General features: G+C 33.6%; 1 protein-coding gene across 5 annotated transcripts; it reads right to left on the reverse strand.

The window, feature by feature from the left end:
* Positions 1-2,106: 2,106 nt before the first annotated feature.
* Positions 2,107-24,205, reverse strand: LOC105181768 (uncharacterized). 5 transcript variants are annotated; one of them, XM_025300335.1, is made up of 6 exons: positions 23,356-23,719; positions 23,052-23,213; positions 21,678-21,779; positions 21,445-21,518; positions 20,900-21,109; positions 2,107-2,513 (listed from the first exon to the last, which is right to left on the reverse strand). In XM_025300335.1, the coding sequence occupies exons 2-6, from the start codon at positions 23,080-23,082 to the stop codon at positions 2,262-2,264; spliced, it is 669 nt and encodes a 222-aa protein (XP_025156120.1). In that variant the 5' UTR covers positions 23,083-23,213; positions 23,356-23,719; the 3' UTR covers positions 2,107-2,261. The 5 variants fall into 5 exon arrangements, with proteins under 5 accessions (XP_025156120.1, XP_025156118.1, XP_025156117.1 ...); XM_025300333.1 differs by lacking the exon at positions 23,356-23,719 and adding an exon at positions 24,180-24,205 and having other exon boundaries at positions 2,108-2,513; positions 21,223-21,518; XM_025300332.1 differs by lacking the exon at positions 23,356-23,719 and adding an exon at positions 23,878-23,898 and having other exon boundaries at positions 2,108-2,513; positions 21,223-21,518.
* Between the last annotated feature and the right edge of the window lie 184 nt (positions 24,206-24,389).

Genomic DNA, 24,389 nt, shown 5'->3' on the forward strand with positions numbered 1-24,389 from the left:
TATCTTTTTCTCTCTCATAAATTCTTGTTTCTCCTGTTCCCATGTTCCTATCACCCTCTTCCTCTCCCACCTTTCCCTCATCTCCTGCCAATATTTTCTCGCCACCTCTCCCTTCTTATCCTCCTGCAGTCTCCTCTCAAAATTCCAAGTTTTTTTCTCTGCCCTCCCCCTCATTTTCTCTCTCCCTGTCTCCTTCCTAATTATATATTTCGGCGTTCTCCAATCCACTCCCACTGTCTATCTTATGAACCTATCATATATTCCTTCCATTTCCTTCCTTCCCTTCCATCCCTATATCTCCGCGCCATACCCCATCATTGTCCACTTATCAAATAACCATATCTTCTCCATTCTTCTCTAATCTTTACTCCATAGTCTCTTTCCTATTTCTCAAACCGCTCTTACTGATATAATATATGTACAGTATTATTTACACTTCTTCGTGATTACATTTATAATATATGTAGTTCATCATACACAATTCTCATTTCATAAATTCATACATAATTCGTATATAATTATATATACAGTTAAATTTAATCTAATAAATTAAACATAATTAAATTTGAATTAAATTAAATTTTTAAATATATTTCTTATATTACTTTAAACATAAAAATAATTACAAATTAATAGCTTGTGATCAAGTATCATTACAGATGTTCGAGAGATATCTGCGAGATAAAAATAGGATGGGATGCCGCCCTGGCAACCGTCGCAGAAAGCGGCGGCGCTCCCCGGGGCTGAACAGCCCGAGGGGGCGCCGGGCGAGGAGCCGCCCCCGATTCGTTGGGGGCCTCCTCGGGCCCGCCTCCGTACGCGCGGGGGAAGGAGACAAGTTTAGACCTGCATTTTTTTGTCACGCAGGGGAAATCCTCATGGATACCCCCGCCTCTTGGGGAGGGCGGGAGTTATGTCGGACTTTTACCGACTAAAATCCCTGCGGGGTGCCTACCGCTCGGACCGTGGTGGGAGGAGTCAGGAGAACGCCTGCATTCCCTCCCCGAAGTGTAGACCTGCCTCCCCCGCGCGTCTGTAAGGGTTCGTAAAAGGGAAGTGGAGGCCCGTTTGGGGACGGACCCCACTCCCCCGCCCCCGTCAGGTGAAAAGGGGAGCTAGGAGAGAGGATGGATCCCCTCTCTCCAATAATAGGAACCGGAAGGCCAACCCGGCCGAGAGACCGGCCGGAGCGCCGCGCCCCCGAGCCCCTTTGTGGGAGGGGGCGCGGCACTTGGGCGTGGGGTTCCATAGAGCCCCGGGACCGGGGTGTTGGAGAGGGAATGCAGAAGTAGTTCCCCTGGCTCCCCACACAACGGCCTGATCAGTAGACACTCCGGTGGGGTTTTAGCCGGTAAGAGTCTGGCATAACTCTCGACCCCCCCAAGGGTCGAGGGTATCCATGAGAATCTCCCTACCGTTATATATAAAAAAAAAGGTAAAAATAGGAGTCGGGGAGGGAGTGCAGGCACAGTTCCCCCGACTTCCCACACTCCGACCCGCCTGGCAGACACCCCGGTGGTTTTAGCCAGTAAGAGTCCGGCATAACCACCGCCCCTTGGGAGGGACGGGGGTATCCATTAGGATTTCCCCACCATAATTAAAAAAAAGGTAAAAATAGGAAAAATATATTTAAATATATAAAGATATATATATATTTTTTAAGTCCATTAGGTCAAGTATATTAGACTTCAATGTTTTCTTCTTCATGAATCTCACGATGTATGTACATATTTCTTTGGTGACATATGCGTGTCAATTTTTGGTTGTTTTGCATAAAAGTGTTCAGCATAACAATCCGTACGATTTTTTAGACATTTCCGATGATTTAAGGAAAGAATTGCAAAGTGAATTTTCAACTGCTTGATGGCTACAATTTGCAATAACAAAAGATAAAATATTTTCCTAAAGAAATCAAGAATCACTTTAAATTTTTTAAATGGTACTACATATATTTTTTATAACATATCACTTGTAATAATAAATTGTGTGAATTCATCTTAAATTCTTCTACAATATTATATAAAAAATGCATGATGCCATTTAAAAATTTCAAAATGACATTTATTATTTAATTAAGAATATTTTTTCAAAAATTTGTTTTTATTGGACGTTATAGCCTATATGAAGGAATTGAAAATTTACCTTGTAACTTTTTCTTTAAAGCATCAAAATTGTCTACAAAATCGTGCATTGTTACCTTAAACACACACACGTTGTATTACGCTGAGCACCTTATATATTTTATATAATACATTTATTTGTTAATTTTCTATCGCCATTTGGAACAATATATTGGCCATGATCATAATATTGGTTTTCCTTGATAAAGACTTTTCTGCTAATATTTCCACAACATGTTTCGTAGCGTCATTGTTGTGAAAGAATGTTGTGCAAGTCACTACTGCAGCACTTAGGAAAAGTATATTTAACCTCAGGAATGTTGATTTCTTTAAATTAATGGATTCTACATGTTTCTGTGTTTTTTCTTGAAACTGTGAATATAATTCTTCCCACTGAAAACATACAAAACATGTTAAAACATACAATAAGAGTATTGCATAAAAGAAATTAAAAAACAGTAGAATCTCAAATCAAATGCATTTTCGAAGCAACATATTAATTGTGAAGCCAACCATGTACATTATGGTGAAAAAATTTCTCAGATTTTCTCAGAAATTTTCTCTACATTTCTCATCTTTTAGATTTTTGGATAATTATGAGAAATTCCGAAAAAATATGGAAAGTTTTCCAGATTTCTTCAAAAATGACTGTATGAGAGTTTACAGAATTTGTCAGAATCTCTTTGTAAGAAAATTTCTGAGAAATGTTTATAATTTCTCAGATTTTGTCGGAGATAACTGAATGAGAATTCTCAGAATCGTCCAATATCTTTACGTGTGAACATTTCTGAGAAATATCAATAATTTGTTTTTCTCAAAAATAGCTGGATGATAATTCCCTTGAATTTTTCAACAATTTCTATGACTTCAATATGTCTATTAACATTTATGAAAAGTATCAATATCTCTGTTTTTTAAAAAGTAACTGCATGACAATTCTCAGAATTTTTCAGTATTCCTACATATAAAGACATCCTATCGTACCTCTATGTGTATATCTAAAGATCTGTGAAAAATATTAAAAATTTTTCATTGTTTAAAAGAAAAATAACTTTAGATGTATGTGTGTGTGTGTGTGTGTGTGCGCGTATGAGTGTGTAGACGGACTTGCGCACATATATTAGGTGTATGAATTAATTCGGTCCGTTTTTTTTTCTAAAAAATGACTTTAGTATGAAAAAACATGAAAAAATACACTAATCAAAGTATTTGCCATCGCTTGCTATTATTTTTTCCATCTGTCTGGCAGTTGTTGCATTCCGTGACGGAAAAACGATTCGTCCTTCGAAGCAATTCATTCACTGAGCCATTTTTCTATTTCTTCATAATTATTGAAGTGCTGGTCCGAAAAGCCGTGCGCCATCGATCTGAACAAGTGATAATCGGATGGAGCAATGTCTAGTGAATACGGCGGGTGAGGTAAAACGTCCCAGCCAAGTGCAGCCAAGTGTCCTTCACAATCTTTCCAATATGTGGCCGAGCGTTATCGTGTTGTAAGATCACTTTATCGTGTCTCTTTGCATAATCCGGCCGCTTATTCTTCAATGCGTTGTTTAAACGGATCAATTGTTGTTGGTAAAGTTCGGCAGTGATGATTTGGCTCTGTTTTAATAGTTCATGATACACCACACCCTTTTGGTCTCACCATATACAGAGCATTACTTTCTTGCCGTGAATATTCCGTTTTGGTATCGATGTGGATGGTTTTCCTGGGTCGCTAATGGATTTCCTTCGTTTGGGATTATCGAAATATATCCACTTTTCGTTTCCACTCATAATACGATGCAAAAAACCTTTTCTTCCAAAAAGCCTTTTCTTTTTTCCTTGGCAAGCAAGATTTCAGACATGGCTTTTCGCTACTCGATGTCTCTTTCTTTCAGTTCGTATGGCACCCATCTTCCTTCTTTGTAAATCTTTTCCATGGCTGCCAAACGCACAGAAATTGTTAATCGATCAACATTCAACAATTACGTGAGTTCATGTTGCGATTGACACACACCCTTCATCGATTAGCGCCTGCAATTCCTCGTTCTGGAACTTCTTCGGCTGACCTGGACAAGGTTTGTCATTAACACTGAAATCATCTTTTAAAACGTTGAAACAATTCTCTGCATGATTTATCGGTGGGAGCACTTTCACCATAAACTTCTACGAGCATTCGATGAGCTTCAGCGGCTGTTTTCTTCAAATGAAAACAGGAATTGAGAACTTTCCGGAAATGATGCTTTTTTGGCTCGAATTTCGACATTTTCGAATCAGATAAACACGATATTATTGTTACAAACCCAAACGTTTATCAATTGAATATTATTGCCAGATATCAAAACTAAAAAATAAAGCCTTTTGCAGACATTAGAGGTTAGAAAATTACATAGTACAGTAATTGACCGCCAGATGGACTGAATTAATTCACACACCTAATAGATCATAAATATGTACATATATTCTTATTAACTTTAAGTATTTTATGTTGAGGAATCTATATGTGTGTTGATATCAGAGTATATACGCACACGTACATGCACGCGTAAACGCGCGCATACACATATACATGGATACAAATACACCAAAACATTTTAAAGAACAATGGGTAAAAAGTATGGATTTTGGCCCATCGTGGGGAACAAACAAAACACATCATTTCTACAGTATTTTTATTTGCTGAACACGATGTCGTCGTTAGTTTTCCTCTAAACCCCGGGGAACATGTTCAAATCCGAGGAATTCAATAATCGAATGGCCTGGGAATATCTTTGTGTGAACTTTGAAGCTATTGCAAACTTGTGTATTAACTAAATTGGTTAAAGACAGTTTAGATCTTCGATTTAGAAATATTTTCGATTCATTAGTTGAAAGTGTTCTCTTATGCGAAATTTGCTAACAAATAATATACACGGTGTCATAGATCACCCGTATCACTCGATTTTTTGTAAATGCGACATTTTAGAGAAAAATGTTTCAGACAAAAGTTATATGGTTTCAAAGGGGATATATAACAACTATATTATTTTGTTTATAGATGGCGCCACTTTCAAGATATTCACTAATCATTACTCTTTTAAATGGAAACCCCCAACTTTTTATTATACCATCCTTTTTTACCAATTCATTTGAAAAATTCCTCTCACAAGAAGAGGAAAATGTAACAGGATTTATAATTTCAGACACATGAGTAAAACGATTTAAAGTGGCACATGATATTGTATCTCGTAAAATAATTAAATTTGTAACAAAAATATCGCTGCTATCAAAAAAAGATTTAGAAAATAAATGCGATATATTTATTAAAAATGTTATAATAATAATAATAATAAATATTATATTGGTCGTATGGAGTAGAAAATATTTACGATTCTGATCAAAATGGATTTCAATTAGAATTTCATTCCGGTCATACTTTAGCACATAAAGATGTAAAAAGATTTTATCAGCAATCATACATAGTTACACTATACAGCCGACTATTTCCGCAGATGGTAGATTATTGTCGCCGCTTTTTAGAGTATTAAAAGAAATAAAAGGAACGTTTAGTCCGAGAGTACAAGAAAAAATATTCAGAGTATCTAATATTTTTGTTATGGCTTCATTATCGGGCAAACTAACATCATATCATGTAAAAACGTGGTTAAAAAAAGTATTTTTTCTGAATGTTGGGCCACAGTCTGTATTGATATTAGATTCATGGATTGGACATTGTCCTAATATAATTGCAGATACTAGACAAGATTCTGCAAGATATCGTTTTCCTAATCATTCCAGCTGGTACAACGGGAAAAATACAACCTCTAGATGTATACGGCTTTAGATTATGGAAAAATCTTATTAAACAATTTTTTGACGTTGTTCTGTTGTTAGATCTAACAATTGATCTCCATACTAGAGATAATATATTAAAATTGCAATCATTAACGCACCACCAATTTCCATCGCCCAAATTTCAAAATTTATTTAATTAATTAAATGACACATGGGATCTATTAGACCCCAGACGTTTTTTAACGGTGCAAATCTTTGTGACCCTAACGAAATTCAAACTTGTGTTTCTCTTTACTTGTAGTTGGATTCTTGGGCTACCTGTTTGTGCTATTACCGCAGGTCAGTCGCTCGACAGCTGCCGAAGAGAGACGACGGAAATTGGAGTGAGGTCCATTTGACCCCAGTGTGGCATATACGTGGTTCTTGGTAAAAAAAATAGTAATTTTTTTCCTTGTTTTTGTGCATAATTTATAAATTTAAGTCGTAAGTAAAATTTTGTACGCTGTAAGAATTTTTTTGTGACGTGTACACAGTCTGTCCCAGATCCAATGAGACTGGTCTAAAAAAAATACAAAGCGTTTATTATTTTGATTTTTTATTCTTGTTTATTCAAAATAGTCTCCTTCTGAGTCAATACAGCGCTGGAAACGTTCAACAAATTTTTCGAAACATTTTTTATACTCATCGGCTGGAATGGCCTTTAGTATGGCGGTCGAAGTCTTTTGGATGACCGGGATCGAAACGATTTCCTTTCATCGCCAATTTCAGTTTGGGAAATAGCCAGAAGTCGCACGGAGCCAAATCAGGTGAATACGGTGGATGATCGATAACAATGATGCCTGGTCAAGAATTCACGTACCATGATGGCTTTGTGCGATGGTGCATTATCGTGCAACAAAAACCAACTGCCTGGCTCTCGATATTCCGGTCGAACTCGTCGAATTCTGGCCCACAATCGTTGTAGAACTCCCAGATAATATCAGGTGTAGTAAAAAGAAATCCATTATTTTTCCAATAGATGGCTTTAGTTATCTGTATCTCGCGTTGTATAAGTCCGATCGGGTTCCACTAGATGGCGTTAGAAAGATGAGATTTCGTACTAAAAAAACTTTTTTGACAGTTTTGTGATTAGTTGACTCAGTTTTGTTTGAGCGCGCGTCAAAGATGGACACTAGCAAAGTGAAAATACGCTATATTTTACAGTTTTTCTTCGAAAAAGGCGAAAACGCAAGCCAGGCGGCTGAAAATGTGAATAGTGTTTATGGTCCTGATACTGTAACAGCCAATCACGCGCAATTTTGGTTTCGTCGATTCCGTTCCGGTAATTTCGATGTCAAAGATGCACCACGCACTGGAAGGACAATTGTCGAAAATATCGATAAAATCATGAACATTGTCGAGTCCGACCGTCATGTAAGCACTGTTTCGATTGCCCAAGAGCTAAAGATTGCACAAAAAACCGTTTGGAACCATTTGAATAAGGCTGGATACAAGAAGAACCTCGATGTATGAGTGCCACACGAGTTAACGAAAAAAAACCTCATGGACCGAATTTCCATCTGCGAATCGCTGCTGAATCGCAACAAAATCGACCCATTTCTGAAGCGGTTGGTCACTGGTAATGAAAAGTGGATCACTTACGACAACGTCAAGCGAAAACAGTCGGGGTCGAATCGCGGTGAGCCGGCAGAAACGGTGGTCAAGCCAGGATTGACGGCCAGGAAGGTTTTGCTGTGTGCTTGGTGGGATTGGCAGGGAATTATCTACTATGAGCTGCTCCCCTATGGCAAAACTCTTAACTCGAAACTGTACTGTCAACAATTGGACCGTCTGAAGGAAGCAATCGCCCAGAAGCGGCCAGTTTTGGCCAATAGGAGAGGAATTGTATTCCATCAGGACAACGCCAGGCCACACACATCGATAGTGACTCGCCAGAAGCTCCGGGAGCTTGGTTGGGAGGTTCTTATGCATCCACCTTATAGTCCGGACCTGGCACCAAGTGATTACCATTTGTTCCTGTCCATGGCGAACAATTTTGCTGGTGAAAAATTCGCTTCAAGAGAGGCTTGTGAAAATCGACTGTCTCAATTTTTTGCCAATAGGGACGAGGGCTTCTATGAGAGAGGCATAATGAAATTACCTTCAAAATGGCAACAAGTTATCGAACAAAACGGCGCATATTTGACCTAAATCGGATCATTCTAACTATGATAATTAAAGCCTTCAATTTCATGCAAAAATAATGGATTTCTTTTTACTACACCTGATATATGGGCAGACACACAGCGGTCGCTTCGAAGAATTTCTTTGACTTTCTCGATGTTTTCTTCATTGCGAATGGTTTTTGGCGGCGGTGCTCGGTCATCGTCTGCAAGGTCCTCACGACCGTCACGAAATCGCCCAAACCAACGGAAAACCTGTGCACGGGACATGCATTCATCCCCGTACATATTTTTTAGCGTTTCGTACGTTTCTGCACCACTTTTACCCAATTTAAAAGTTGGTTTTTCGACCGACGTACACAAAGTGACTTTACATAAAATGTCAAACCACAGTGAAATATCAACCGAATTCGCTCAAATTTTGAGGTTAAGTAGATGAAGGGTAGAACATTCACCTACCATCATTCACTCATAGATATCGCTGCGCTAAGAACTTTGATGGAACCAGTCTCATCGTATCTGGGACAGACTGTGTATTTGAATTGTTTCCTGTTCGATCAGATGGAGCGTCATTTGCGAAACCGGACTGTGCAAATAGCGGTTATACAGGAAGAGGAAGAAAATCAGACTATCGATATCGCGTCTTCAGGTGAAGAAGATCATGTGTCTGAACACAGTGCGACGAAGATTATGAGCCTTCTGATGATTTTGTTGAGAGTGCGATTGAGGAGGACGACGAAGATTATTTGGAGAACGCTAGTTTGGAACAACGACTTTTAGACGCGCAAGCGTCTGGTTTACGTCTATCCCTTTGATCGAACGTTTTGTTAAAGAATCATATTACTTGACAATTACTGGTACAGTTCGTAAAAATAAGCCAGAAATTCCTGCACAATTCAAACTTGCATCGAAAACCATTCCGGACACTAAGTTTTGTTTTTCGAAAGAAATTGTTTTGCTGTCGCACACACCAAAGAAAAATATAATTCCGATTGTTCATCTTATTCTAAAGTTGCTTCATCTTATTCTAAAACAACAGAAATTACAAATGGAAAGCCTAACATTATTCTACATTATAATAAAATAAAAGGTAGAATTGATTCGTTCGACCAACTGTGTCACGCGTATACGGTAACGAAACGAACTAATCATTGGCCGATGCGCTATTTTTTCGGCATATTAGACCAAGTTGCCGTTAATGCACGCATTTTATTAAATTGTGAGACAAAATCTGGATTAGAACAAAATATGAACGAAGTACTGTCTCGAAGACTTGAGCCTCCATTTGATTACGCCTTATTTGCATTCTCGCATAAATAATCCGTCCTTACGTAGGGATTTACGTATTGCAATTGGTGCAATTTGGGATATAGATAGGGTTGAAAGTAAAGGAGAAGAGAGGCCATATCTACCTGTAAAGATGAGATGTGGTCTCTGCGAACGAAAAACTGATCGCAAAACAAAAGAGCTATGCCCTTCATGCCGCCGACCGATGTGCAATACTCACCGCGTCTATATGTGCGTTGAGTGTGGTGGTACAGAATAAATTTTTGGTGGCTCCCCATCATCAATTAAGTGTTCTTTATAAATGTATGACTTTAAATAATTTTTCTACCTTGTTCATAATCAATAAATCGCTCTAAACAATCATTTACTGTGTTTATAATTTATAATTTCTCAAAAATTTTCCACTTCATTCTTCAGAATAAATATACTTTTTTGAAAATCCATTAATGGGAGTATTTTTATCTTAAAATATAACATCTTATACGTATAATCCTAAATCTGTAACTCAAAATATTAGAAATTGAAAAAGTTATTAATATTTTTCTCAAAAAAGAGAAAATTCTGAAATTTCTTTTGCATTTTTTTTCAATATGTTAAAATCGAACTTTTGATACCACTATTATAAAATCTTCTGGTAAAAGATTTCAAATGTGATTTCAAATATGTAAAAAATCATCGGACCAAAATATTAATAACTTTCGAAATTATTAAACTTTTTCATGCTGGGGTCCAAAGAATCTCATGTGAGTTATGTGATTTTTTTGACGTATTAATGCGTTTGAGCCGAGCATTGAAAGACAAACGGCCGCAATACAAGGAGAGACACGATAAAGTGATTTTGCAGCATGACAATGCTCGACCCCATGTTGCGAAAGTGGTCAAGACATACTTGGAAACGTTGAAATGGAAAGTCCTACCCCACCCGCCATATTCTCCAGACGTTGCTCCCTCTGACTATCACTTGTTTCGATCAATGGCACACGGCCTGGTTGACCAGCACTTCCGGTCTTATGAAGAAGTAAGAAATTGGATCGATTCGTGGATCGCTGCAGCAGATGACCAGCTTTTACAACGCGGGATTCGTACGCTGCCCGAAAGATGGGAGAAAGTAGTGGCCAGCGATGGACAATACTTTGAATTATAAATGTATAACCAGTTTTTTACAATAAAGCCTGGAATTTCGGAAAAAAAACGGCGGAAGCAAAGTTGTACACCTAATATATATATATATATATATGTGTGTGTATATATACATATATATATATATATGTGTGTATATATACATATATATATATATATATATGTATGTATGTATGTGTGTGTCTCAGCAGAAATAAAGACTCCATGGTGCGTCACTCTCATAGTATTTACCGACTCCAAACTCTCTCTGTTGAGTTTGCGTATGTGAATATGTGTATATGTGTCACACTTGCTATCAAGTGCTATCAAGAACCCTATATAGTTAAATATTTGGCCCTGACTAATTTTATTTAGTTTTTAAAGTGGTGTGTGCTGCATGTACCGGTGTATAGATATCTTTTAACCACAATAGAAATTCTTTTAATCATCTGTTTCAGACCAATCTGCAACGTAACTAGCATCGTCAACGTAAACTGTATATTGGGAAGAAAGGCATGAGATTACTTCCCTGGAGTTCCTAAAATACCCGAGATACCATAAAACTGAGGCAATATGGGCACAACTGTTCGTGCTCCAGTTTACACTAACAGTACCAGCCAGTGGTAGGATTTATTCCAATAGTATACTGGATCGATAGGTTATACTGTTTAGATGTTGTGTGCCGTGATTGTATTCGTACACATAAAATATCTGTGCTTTCTTTATGTATAAATAGTTTATACATGCCATCAGAAGCAAGATGTCTTGCGTGTACGACTTGACTTATTTTATTTGATAACTCCCAAGTGTTATAAATCTCAGTTCATTTTCTGTCAATTTAGGGAAGTCGACAACTGTGTCCGCTGTTACAGGAATCCACGTTGCACTTTTCCTTGCCCAATTTTCTTGTTCCATACGTTGCTGCAGAAGATTTCGTGTTCCAACTAATTGTAACATTCGTTCAGGTATTATAGCATCTTCTGCGTTATGTGACACTCGTGGAGGTCAAAATGCGTTACATAAAGCACACACTATTCTTACATATTGACCTAAAAATGGGATTTGCGAGTTAGGAAACATCTGATTAAGAGCTTTCCACTGTTTTAGTAATCCGTTAACTACCTCTACAACCCACCGTATATGAATAACAAGACGAAACTGATTTGCTTCATCACAAGTATGCTGAGCTTTTTTTTCTAAAAAATTAGGCATTTTTGAGACAAAACCGAGTTCTTCTAACATTTCGAGAGAATTTCTGAAGCCCTTGTCAACGACAAACACATCATTAGGGCTAAGCCATCGTCTTAGCTCACTTGCATCAGACATCATCAGACTATTAAGAATATTTGCGTCATTGTTTTTCCCGTCTGCGAAGTATGGACCCAAAACTTCTATTATATATCCAGTAATACTCACGAACATTATAGGTTATAATAGATTACGTCCTTTAAGCATGGAATAGGAACGTCGTTGAAAGGTATAATTAGAACTTTTTTGGATGTATATGTAAGTCCCGTCAACGACTAAAATGCAAATATTTTCTCCATTCGCAAACAAATATTTGGCTGTATTTCTTGTATGGTCTGAAATCAGTTTTTCACGCGAGACTGGTACCTAAAAACTTTGGCACAAAAAATTGCATCAAAGCATTTCGTGCTGATGCGACAGCTTTACCTACTGACTTCTTTTCAATTGAAAATAAAGTAGATAGTACAGAATGCGAAAGGCCTGTTCTCAGTTTTGTTAACAGTATAGCCAAGCACGTACGATAAGATCTAACGCTTGTAGATCTTATATTATTCCTTATACATTCTGCGATTGAGTCAAATTGCTTTTTATAAACACCCGTTAGTCTATAATAATCAGTATCTAAGAGACTGTTTGGATTATCAAAGTTTAATCTATTCTTTGAAGCAGCATTTCTAGCGTTAAGAAGCAGTTGCGTAATGCTTGTATTATCAAGAATAGAAACATTTGATACTACTTCTATAGCATTAATAGCATCTTTCTTTAAACTGTTATGTTCTACATGATGTGAGCAGCATCTTGCTCCAGGTGGAACAATTATTCCCCTTTCAATAAAAACTTCACAACGAGTTGCAGGTGTAAGGTTAACCAGATTGATTGTTTTTTTTGCAAACAATGCACTTTGTATGCGAACTGATGCATCTATCAATATTTAATTCTATACTTTTAGAACTGGATATAATATTAGAAGGAATCTGATGTTCAGGCTGCTGAATTTCAACAATATTTGAATACGCACCGGATTCAAATGAAAGAGAATCTATAGGATTCGATATAGAATCCTTAAGAATTGAAGAACAAGCAGATTCATTCTGATGATAACGAGTGCGTTTAGCCTTGTCATGCATAGTACAACATGATATAAAAGAAGAAGTGGATTCGCCTTGATGAGACTGATCATTCTTACCAGGATCAAATTTTTGATTTTTTAAATGCGAAGAAACTATATATCGGCATTTCGAGCACACTTATGATAAAGATTTTAAATTCGGATTGCGATTGTGTAATATAACTAAACTATTTTCATCTTTAAGAATTCGTAAATCTAATGTTTTTATTCGCTTTCCACAGCTATCGCAACAACTTATTTTCGACATTTTTTAAAAGTTATAAGTAACTTACATATAAGGAACTTACATATAAGTACTTACATTACTATCAGTTGAACAACTGAAATAGATGCGATACAATGGTAAATAAACAATGAAATAATAAAGAAAATGTTATATATACATTCATGTGAAAAAAAGCTCAAAGATTTTCAATCGAAAATAGAACGCATAAGTGTCACGAGCATTCGACAGAGTTCGGCGGATACACCGTATTTTGTTCTCGTAGTTCGTTAACAGGATTGGATATATCTCAAGGATAGTCGACGCGAGACAAGAGAGGTGTAAATCCGACCAGGCAATCTCTGCGTGGTGCATCTTAGATAATGTTAATACTGGTGGTACTGCAACTTTTGAGCTTCATAAGTCGGAAAGTACTTAATGAAAAAATATTTTATTATAGCGTTTTGCAAAGCTCTCAAGAAAAGCTACAAGAATATGCAATAAAAAGTAGGGGGTTTTATTTAAAAAATTCAAAGTGGCTTTGCCCTGACCTTGACGACACTATCTAAAGTCAAATTGATAATATCAGTTGTTATAAATGGCTTTGTTCATTTCTTTATTACAGGCTAGTTTATGGTCAAGGGCATTAATATACCAGGCGGCGCTAGTAGGTTTCTTTTCTCTTCCGTGCTGTGTCACATTTCTGTTTTCTTCTTTACTCTATGTTCGTCTTGGTCTGTCTGACACAATTAATGGCACTTAACCAATGCCATGTTTATTGTTCTCTGCTCCTAATAAACATATAGTTCTCAAGAAAAGGCCAGTCTTGCTCACTAACTGATACTCCAACAAGTATTCACAACATCAGTAAATAGGTCGTTTTGAGCACTATAACGTTTATCTGAAACATTTTTCTGTAGAATTTATATTTCTCAAGATTTTTCAAGATCTCGTTCAAATCTTGCATTATAAGATGCGATATCTCTGAATTCAGGTCTCATTCTCAATATGTGCGCACTTAATTCAAATCACCAAAATTTTATATTTTAAAGATAATACCTATAGAAAGTTTTTAAGAAAGTTAGGTGATTGGGGTGAATCAATAACAAAGTGAATTATGACGAACATTCTCCAAATACACGAAATCCCATACAAAATCTAGAATTTTGGATGCCTTGTTCTCCGAATTGAAACGCTATTTTCATAAATGCTTTAAGGAAATTATGAGGACTTTTATGGAGACTATTTCTGCAAAATTTGAGTCAATTCCGTGCAGGGCAGAAAAACGGCCTTATAGCCCTTTCTCCTTTCTTATTAGATTTGACGAATTAGTTGTTTATTTTAAAATAACATTCTTGAAATATTCTTCATTGAAAGAAATATATGTTCCTTTCAAAAAAATATTTCTTCAAATCTAGAGAACTGTTTTGTACTTTAAAAATAATATTGTCTAATTGAAAACTTTTAATCTTCCAATTAAATATTGCGATATTTCAAAGAAATCAATATTTTTTTAAGTTAAATATATCATTTCCTTTAAACATGTATGCTTTGTTCTTATAATTATTTCTTTATTTCAGATACATACAGGGTGTCCCATTTTAAAGGACTCATTCAAATATCTCAGAAACACTACGCTAAATCGAAAAATGTTTAAAACAAAAGTTGTTTAGCTTGAAGGAGGACATAAGACAGCGATAGCATTTTGTTTATAGATGACGCTACTTTCGAGATATTCATTGATTATCAATTTTCTTAAATGGAAATCTCAGTTTTTTATTATATCATCTTTTTCTACCAATTAATTTAAACAACTTTTGTCTGAAACATTTTTTTTATTTGCTTAATATATTTTGAGATATTTAAGGAAAACTTGGTAACTTTTCCAACATTTACTTTACGGTATCTCACTAACTATTCGTCGAAAGAAAAAATAGTATGACTTTTTTACTTTATTTACTATCAAGAATATATTACTATAACAGTGCCCTAACTTTTATTAACTTATCGACCTATGGAAATTTCAAAATTATTAAATTAATAAAAGTTAGGACACTATTATAATAGTATATTCTTGATAGTAAATAAAGTAAAAAAGTCTAATACTATTTTTTCTTTCGACGAATAGTTAGCGAGATATCGTAAGATAAATATTGAAAAAGTTATCAAGTTTTCCTTAAATATCTCAAAATATATGAAGCAAATAAAAAAATGTTTCCGACAGAAGTTGTTGAAATTAATTGGTAGAAAAAGATGATATAATGAAAAATTTGGATTTCCATTTAAGAAAATTAATAATCAGTAAATATCTTGAAAATGGAGCCATCTATAAACAAAATGCTATCGCTGTCCTATGTTCCCCTTCAAGCTAAACAACTTTTGTCTTAAACATTTTTCGATTTAACACAGTGTTTCTGAGATATTTGAATGGGTATTTTAAAATGGGATATCCTGTATATTGTTACATGTAAATAAATAATTGCATAGAATATATTTAAAAAAAATGATTTTTTTGAATCAAATATGATTTTGTTGTAATTAACACTTTTTTTTTTCAGTGTATATTATCGTATTAGTTTTTATTCTATTAATTATTTTATTCTTATTCTTACATGTCTTACATTCTTACATGCATATTACAGAAGTATGACTAAATACGTCAAACCTTTGATGGATGTTCTATAATCACCGGAGTATAGAGACTTGCTAGATAAATGTGGCAAACCAGTTATATTGGTGCAATACTAAGCAACGGTATATACACACAAATATATACACAAAAATAAGTGCAGCGTTAAAAAACGTCATTAAACCAAAATATATTTATATTCCGCAATACGGAAGCAGACAATCTCATGGACTTAAACACACAATCCGGAATTTTTAGACTTATCTATTGTACTTATCTATAATCTTATCTATAATAGTTATCTATAATAGTAACTTATCTATAATAGTAACAGCGTATTACAGAGAGTTAAGCAAGGAAGACAGAATATCAATTTAGGCGCGAATCACGAAATTGACCTGATAAAGAATATTCATAAAATGAAATATGAATTATATGCCGGGATAATTCTATTATATTAGATCCGTTTCTCATTAATTATTAGACTCTAGAACAAGTAGCAGTCTATATGCAATATCCAAATTATATTTCAATAGATCCTACTGGATCCTTAATAAAAAAAATTAAAATTGCCAAATGGAGAACTGTTAATCCATATATACCTATATCGAACTATTTGCGAAACTCCAACCGCAAAGATGTCGGTGTTTCAAATGTTCACTGTTGTACAACTTAAGAAAGCAATTCTTTATTATATTATTTGAAATACACTGAATCGGCAGTTGGCGCAGGACAAATTTTATATCCGCAGTAGATACTATGTGACAGAGTATTAACGAATGCTATTGTATGAGCATTTAGCAATTGTAATGATCTAAAAGAATATTTATTGATATATTTCTTATTGCAAATAAGAATGAAAAAATTCTAATATATTTTTTGTGATTATATTCTCTAAAATATTTGTTTATATGCTCTAGAATATTGTGCTTATATACTCTAGAATATTATACTCTAGAACTATAATTTATAAGCTTAAAACAATTCAGAACAGAAAAGGCTCGGTTGGAACAAGAAAGAAAACATGTGTTTACTTTTGACGTCAGGTGCTGGAAAATCGATTTTTTTCCGAATTTTGGGAGAACGGATGGTAGTACGAGATTCATACTTTAAAACTATAATTTTTAAGCCTAGAAAAACTCAAAAGGGCTTGATTGGAACAAGAAAGATAGTATAAGTTTACTGTTGGTCCGGTAGACTGTCAAAAAACTGTTTTTTCACTTTTCGGACTTATAGTTCAACTTATGGATTTGTCCTTTTGGAACAATGTTTGGAACAACTAGAACAATCTATAGCGGTATCGAAATGTTCGATTTTCGAAAAAATTGGTGCTAGCTCAAAAAATCATTTTTTTTGTTTTATTTGAAAACCGTTTGGAATGAAGCAATATCACTTTGGAACAATGTAATACAAAGTCACAACAATTTGGAACAATTTTCAAAATTATAAATTTCGAAAAACAGGGTGCCAAGTTCATACACCCCAAAACATGCTCGGACGCGCGTTAACGCAGTTCAAAGTTCGAAGCGAGAAGGAGAGAGGAGCGAAGATCATTCTCTTTCTCGCTGGGCGAGGCTGGGTGAAGGCGACGCGTCTTCACATCGATAGACGGAACAATAGCGTTGTGTGCGAAGAAGGCACATGGAGGGGACACTTCTCCTCGCACGCTACAGTGTGCTCGGGTACATTTCAGCAGCACTGGTTTCAAAAGAAAATGTTTGGACGAGTATACTCGTCATCGCGCACACGGGAACAACTCCGTTTGGACAAGTATACTCAGGAAAATGCACAGGGGGTTAAGGGCTACACCTACTTTCCCTCCTCCTACTTATCTGACGAATCAAACAATGATATTCGTAGCGTTCTGCTTCAGGAGTGTCAACTTCATGGTTCCCTACGCATATCTCCTATTGCATATGTCTCTATATATTATTAATATATCGTCGCATAAATAAAAAAACAAGTTAATAATGGTACCTCATAACTAACAAAAAACTTATTGTCAATACCTATAATAATACAAATGTTAATATATAAAACTAATATAATATATAAACGCAATAATATATAACACGCATAAAAGATTAATTTCAATAGAATATTTTGAGCAATTAAAAAGTGCTTTCGTAGAATCAATGATATTAATACTTCTGAAATTGAGCGTCATATCGAAGAGTGAAAGTAAAAAGGAAATAAGAAAATCACTACAAAAGTGATAACAATTCTGAGCATTAAATAATTTTCATCTTTAGTTTTTTCTGTAGTTTCATTTTCATTTTTAGTTTTTATACTTTTTACGAATATAGATATTTTATTGTAAGCCCAAGGTCGCCAAGATATAAAGTGAAAAGATTATTAACCCTTTAACTGCTACGGTCCAGATAACTCGAGTGTGGAAAAAAATGGCGGCCTTGCTACGATCGAGTTTACTCGATTTGGACTTTCAATATGTAACACCCATTTAATTTAGTTTGTAAAAAGCATTTGAATTGAGCGGGCATATAGTGCCATCTCTTATCATTATAAAATATTTTATAATTGTAAAAATAACTCAGCAAAGAGGGTCATACTGGTCATTTAATATCTCAGCAGTTAAAGGGTTAAGACACACACACATACACACACACACTTTTTTTCATTCTTATTCTTACTTTTGTTTCTTCACTTTCGTGCATTAATGCATCAACTTTTTAAATTAATATTTTAATAAGTGTCGTACTTGTTCATAAACTGATAAAGGAATCTTCTATTTAATTCGATAAATTCTACCTGCATATGAGCAAATGTACAGATTATATCAAATATCCTGTACAGTTATTTAATAACCACATCTCATATAAAGAATATAATATTTAATTTTTTTTTAAAGATAAATGTAGCAAAAATACTTTTCTGTTGCAGTCTCTTTTCCGACAAGTCTAGCAAATTAATAATCATGGCGTTCATTTCAGGAATGTAAATATCGTAGGTTCTGCAAATGTATCGGAGGTGCTTTTTAATTACTCAGAATATCTTACTAAACTAATCCTTTATGCATATTAGTTTTATACATCACCAACCATTTATATTGTTATAGATACAACGTAAAAATAAATTTCCTTACCCTACTGATTAGGTATTACTTCCAATTTGTTTTTTTATTTATATGACTGCATATACAGGGTGCACGATTTATCTGAAGACATTGAAATATCTCGAGAACTATGCATTGGATAAAAAAAAGTGGTTAATAAAAGTTGTTAGTCTCGAAGGGGGACATCCAATGATACTAAACTCGACCTCCCACCCCACCCCCTGGAGGTGGGGGTTGGGGGCAACTTTGAAATCTTAAATGGAAACCCCCATTTTTTATGGCAGATACGGATTCTACGCCACAAAATATGTAAATTTTGTCCGAAACTTTTTTTTTGATTCGTGATAGATGGCGCTGTAATCGCAAAAAATTATATTTTCCGTAATTCTCCAGAAATGATCATTGGATTGAGAAATAAAAAATACCTGTTCAATATTTTTAAAGAACATAATAAAAGTTATTCCCCCCCCATCCTCTCGCGGTAGGGTGGGTGATAACGTTCAAATCTCAAATAGGGACCCACATTTTTCATTGCAGAATTAGATTGTACGTGAAATTTTTATTGAAACAATTTTTTTCATTGAAACAATTTTTTATAATAAGCCATAGTTCGCCATACACCCACAGTGGCGCGTCGAGTTCCCTCTTCAATTCGGGTTCCCATTTCAGATTTGAACGTTACCACCCCTTACCCCGAGAGGATGGGGGGGGGAATAACTTTTATTATGTTCTTTAAAAATATTGAACAGGTATTTTTTATTTCTCAATCCACTGATCATTTCTGGAGAATTGCGGAAAATATAATTTTTTGCGATTATAGCGCCAGCTATCGCGAATCAAAAAAAAAGTTTCGGACAAAATTTACGTGTTTTGTGACGTAGAATCCGTATCTGCAATAAAAAATGGGGGTTTCTATTTAAGATTTCAAAGTTGCCCCCAACCCCTACCCCCAGGGGTGAGAGGTCGAATTTGGTATCATTGGATGTCCCCCTTCGAGACTAACAACTTTCATTAACCACTTTTTTTTATCCAATGCATAGTTCTCGAGATATTTCAATGTCTTCAGATAAATCGTGCACCCTGTATATTAATAATATACAGAATAGGCGCGCGCACACACAAAATAAAATATTTAACTAATTTTAAATATTTTGTAATATTATAAGATATTTTATTAATTTTTAAGTATTAATTATTAATTATTATTAATTTTTTTAAGTAATTAAACTTGTTAAATTCACAAAAATTTTATTAAATGAAATGTTATATTTCTCTATTTATTTTCTAATAAAACATTTTAAAAGGTGTATAATAATATATATCATTAAAGGTCCCAGGTCAGTTGCAAAAAAGTTTGTTTAAAAAAGAAAAAAAATCGATAGTCACATTTTATGCACTTATTGAAACTTTACAACTTTTGTATCTAAAATCTTTCCTCAAATAACTTGTCTTTGAAATATGTTACTGGTTTGATACTTTTGCTTCACTTTTATGTTTTTAAAATATGGAAGTATTCATTTGCAAACTGTAAAAAGCAAGAAAATATTCAATTTTAACATGGATTTATAAAGCATCAAGGTGCACCATATAAGGGCACCGAATTAATTTGCACGTTTAATATATAGAAATTGTTGAAGTTATTATTTTCTTATTTAATATTTTCTAATTAAATTACGTAAGTGCAAAAAGCACTTATTTTATCAAATTGAATAAAGTCCTTTATTATTTTATAAATATAGTCATGATATTATAAATCTAGTCATGATATAGTCATCATAATTATATGATTATGATATCAAGATAAAAAATGATTTTGAGTGCATGTGATGCAGTGAGACCAGTAAAATGAGTGTAAAATGTTTCTATAAAATGAGACATGCCTTGAGCTTATTTTTTGATCTAATAATGGTAAATATAGACATGCACTTCATAATCACATGTTCATTCATATGTTGCTGGATTGTGCCGCTCGCTATATTCGCAACGTTATTCTGCTCTTCTCTTTGTCAAATAAGGGAAGTAAAGGACTTTTTTTTATTCAGTTTGACAAGCGCTATTTGCACATATATACAGGTATATGTCAAATATCCTGTACAATTATTTAATAGCCACACCTCATATAAAAAAGTTTTTTGTTTTTAAAAAATAAATATAGCAAAATGCTGAATCCATACCTGTAAAAATGATATATCCAGCAACACCGCCGCAGTTTTACGATATATTTTGCTTTCCAAATTTGCTGCTGCTAGAAGAGTCTCGACACATGTTATTGGTGTATTCAATGGCATTTTAAAATCTACTGTTCTGAACACATCATATTCAGCAGCGATTATTGCATCGTATGTATATGTTTCTTCATGATCCACATTTAAGAGATTAAGAATCTATGAAAACAAATGATATTCAATACAATAAAATTTTAGTCAATAAATGTTTTGCTATATAAAATTTAGTCTTTAGAGACTAGAATTTAATTTTTCAAAATATATTAACATACCTCAGATATTTCTATTATAGCACAAGCTTTATCCATTTTTAAAGCCAATTGAAAACATGACAATAAATGTAATTTTGTTTTATTTATAATTTCATTGTAAATATTATCCCACTGCTCTTCTAGTGGGCCATTTACGAGCCGAGTCTTACACAGTTTTATGAAATATTTATGCAAAAACTCGTCATATAACATGATAGCCATATATTTGGTGTGTTTTCTTACTTTTTGCGGTTTCAAATGTTCTTTCAAATGTTCATATACTTTAAAAGCTGCTTTAACAATAGGTGCTTGGATTGCTGAAAACAATTTGAAATAATTATTATTACATTATATTAATTTGAAATAATTATTGTTATATAATTGCTATTTAAGTATTATGCAAAATGTGTTTAATTAACATTATGTTGTTTGATTCATTCTATTGTTAATATATAATATATTAATATTTGACTTACTTTTAAATCGTAAGATGACATTATTGGTCTCATCATTGATTGATTGTACATGTTCATATAAAATTTCGTGGGAATTATTTATCCAGTCATTAACAAACAGATCTGTATTAATCAATATTAGCATTATTACAATAAAATTTAAAGAATCATCGAAATAATTTTCAACTTAAAAGGAATATTCTTCTTTCAAACTTATATAAGTGATATTATTGTAATTATGTAATACTGTATTACTATAATTAATACTAATTTCCTTTAAAAATAAATATCAAATATTTTTTAATAATTTTATTTTATTTTATTATATTTATATTATTTTTTAATAATTAATTTTTTACGATATAAGAGGAACATATTTATAAAATTTATAAAACTATTGGTACGTGCACACACAACACAGAGAAATATATTGAGTCAGTTAAAAGGATCAATTCATTTTTGTCTTTGACTTAAACTGATTTTTTATGATATTTAAATTAGTCTCCTGCAATAGTATATGATTATTACTCGTATATTGGGATCATAAACAACAACGATTTGTATCTATTTAAATAGATCGTTCCTCTTGTATCGTAAAAAAATTAATTATAAAAAATATTTGATATTTATTTTTAGAGGAAATTAGTATTAATTATAATAGTATAGTATTACTAATTACAATAATATTACTTATATAAGTTTGAAAGAATAATATTCCTCTTAAGTAATATCCACTGAATGTAGTAAAATTAAGCGATAAATTTTAGTAAAATTTGGCTTGAAAATCAAACAGGGCTTTCTGTATATATGTATAGGGTGTCTAGGATCTTTTGAAAACAAAAAATTGTGAAGATTAATCAGATTAATCAGATTAAACTGAGGAGAAATATATATATTAAAGTATATTATATACAAAAAATATCTATCATTATTATCTATTAGTTTCGGTTACTGTTTAGTTAGTTATTTAATTCTTGTCTATGATTCAGTAAATTTTTGTAAATCATGTAACATATACTGTACTACAGTATTATCTTATTTAATTATTTTCACATTTATACATATATATATATATATATGTCTTATGTAAAAGTATTATTAAATTATATATGATGTATAAATGTGGAAATAATTAAATAAGATAATACTGTATATGTTACACGATTTACAAAAATTTACTGAATCATAGACAAGAATTAAATAATTAACTAAAAAGTAACCGAAATTAATAGATAACAATAGATATTTTTAATATATAATATACTATTTTATTATTAGTAAAAAAATATAGATAAAAATTCGATAAACTTTAGTAACTGTCTAATTATTTTAGTTTATGTTCTATAAATATATAACACAAACTGTCTAATATAAAAATAATTTCAAAAATATTACCAGCACATTTTGAATTCAAAGCTGCATCCATTTTTTAATTTATAATACAGGATCAAATGAGATGATGAATCAATTGTTTGAATTGCTTTTGAGGTTGATTTTGGGCCACAAACTCAAAAATTCGTGTGCATGTCCTCTTGGTAAAACTACTACATATATGCACTGAAACAAAAAAATGAATAAAAAGAATTAGGTGTCAGAGTTGCATAATTTTATTGTACAAATTATAATAGAGAAAAACTTAATAAAAATTGATAGAGGTAGATCAATATAAAAGAAATTGGTAATTATACAGAATACCCCCCTCAACTCCGATATCGATGAAAAAAGATTTAATCGACGCGTTTTTGCAAGAGAAACAACTTTTCTATTTGAAAAAATCGTCACTCTGCCTTGTGGAGCGAGATATAAATTGTTAAATTTGACAATAATTTAGGTTAGGAAATCTGTCACGGAGGCGATAGATAAGCAAGATTCCGGATGGGTTTGCAACTTTCCAGTTTTCCACGCGCAACGAAACGGGGCGGGTGAGGAAGAGGGGCCGAAGGCCCCCTTTGCACCCCCCGCCGTGTGTGTGTGTGTGTGTGTATGTACATGTTTGACACATTTTTATTTAACATATGAATTTGTAGCTCATGTATCAGTGGTTATTAAAAAAAAAAATAACCACTAATACATGAGCTAAAAATTTATGTGTTTAATAAATGAAAATGCTGAAACATATGTGTATACACACACACACACGGGGGGGTGCAAGGGGGGCCTTCGGCCCCCCTTCCTCATCCGCCCCGTCTCGTTGCGCGTGGAAAACTGGAAAGTTGCAAACCCATTCGGAATCTTGCTCATCTGTCGCCTCCCTGACAGTTTCCTAACCTAAATTGTTATCAAATTTAACAATTTATATCTCGCTCTACAGGGCAGAGCGACGATTTTTTCAAATAGAAAAGTTGTTTCTCTTGCAAAAACGCGTAATCGATTAAATATTTTTTCGTCGATATCGGAGTTGAGGGAGGTATTCTGTATAATTAACAAGAAATTGAAATATAAAATTTAGTCACATAGCAGATTACAAAACTGAAAAGCAATTGTATACTGAATGTCAAAAGTAAATCATACTAATGTTCATACACGTATAAAATACAAAATGTCCCAGAACAATATTCAGAGCTCGTGGAGAGATAGACCGGATTAAGACAAACATAAAAATTTCATACTGTTTTGCGATATTCACAATAATTATCGAATTATTAATTACAGAAATCTGACGAGTAGGTGTGCTCTGACATGAGTGATTGGCAGGAGGTTCAAACTAGAGATGTTTATCGATATTCGAAATTA

Source organism: Harpegnathos saltator, unplaced genomic scaffold, assembly GCF_003227715.2.
Source record: "Harpegnathos saltator strain DR-91 unplaced genomic scaffold, Hsal_v8.6 scaffold357, whole genome shotgun sequence".
In the NCBI taxonomy this organism is placed as follows: Eukaryota; Metazoa; Arthropoda; class Insecta; order Hymenoptera; family Formicidae; genus Harpegnathos; species Harpegnathos saltator.

Excerpts from the sequence above, each read along its gene's own strand:
- LOC105181768 (XM_025300333.1), bottom strand. The coding sequence starts at position 23,082 with ATGGATGCAGCTTTGAATTCAAAATGTGCTG. Across the intron at positions 21,519-21,677 it reads TGTCATCTTACGATTTAAAA|CAATCCAAGCACCTATTGTT; the intron begins GTAAGTCAAATA and ends AATTGTTTTCAG. Across the intron at positions 21,110-21,222 it reads CTATAATAGAAATATCTGAG|ATTCTTAATCTCTTAAATGT; the intron begins GTATGTTAATAT and ends TTGTTTTCATAG.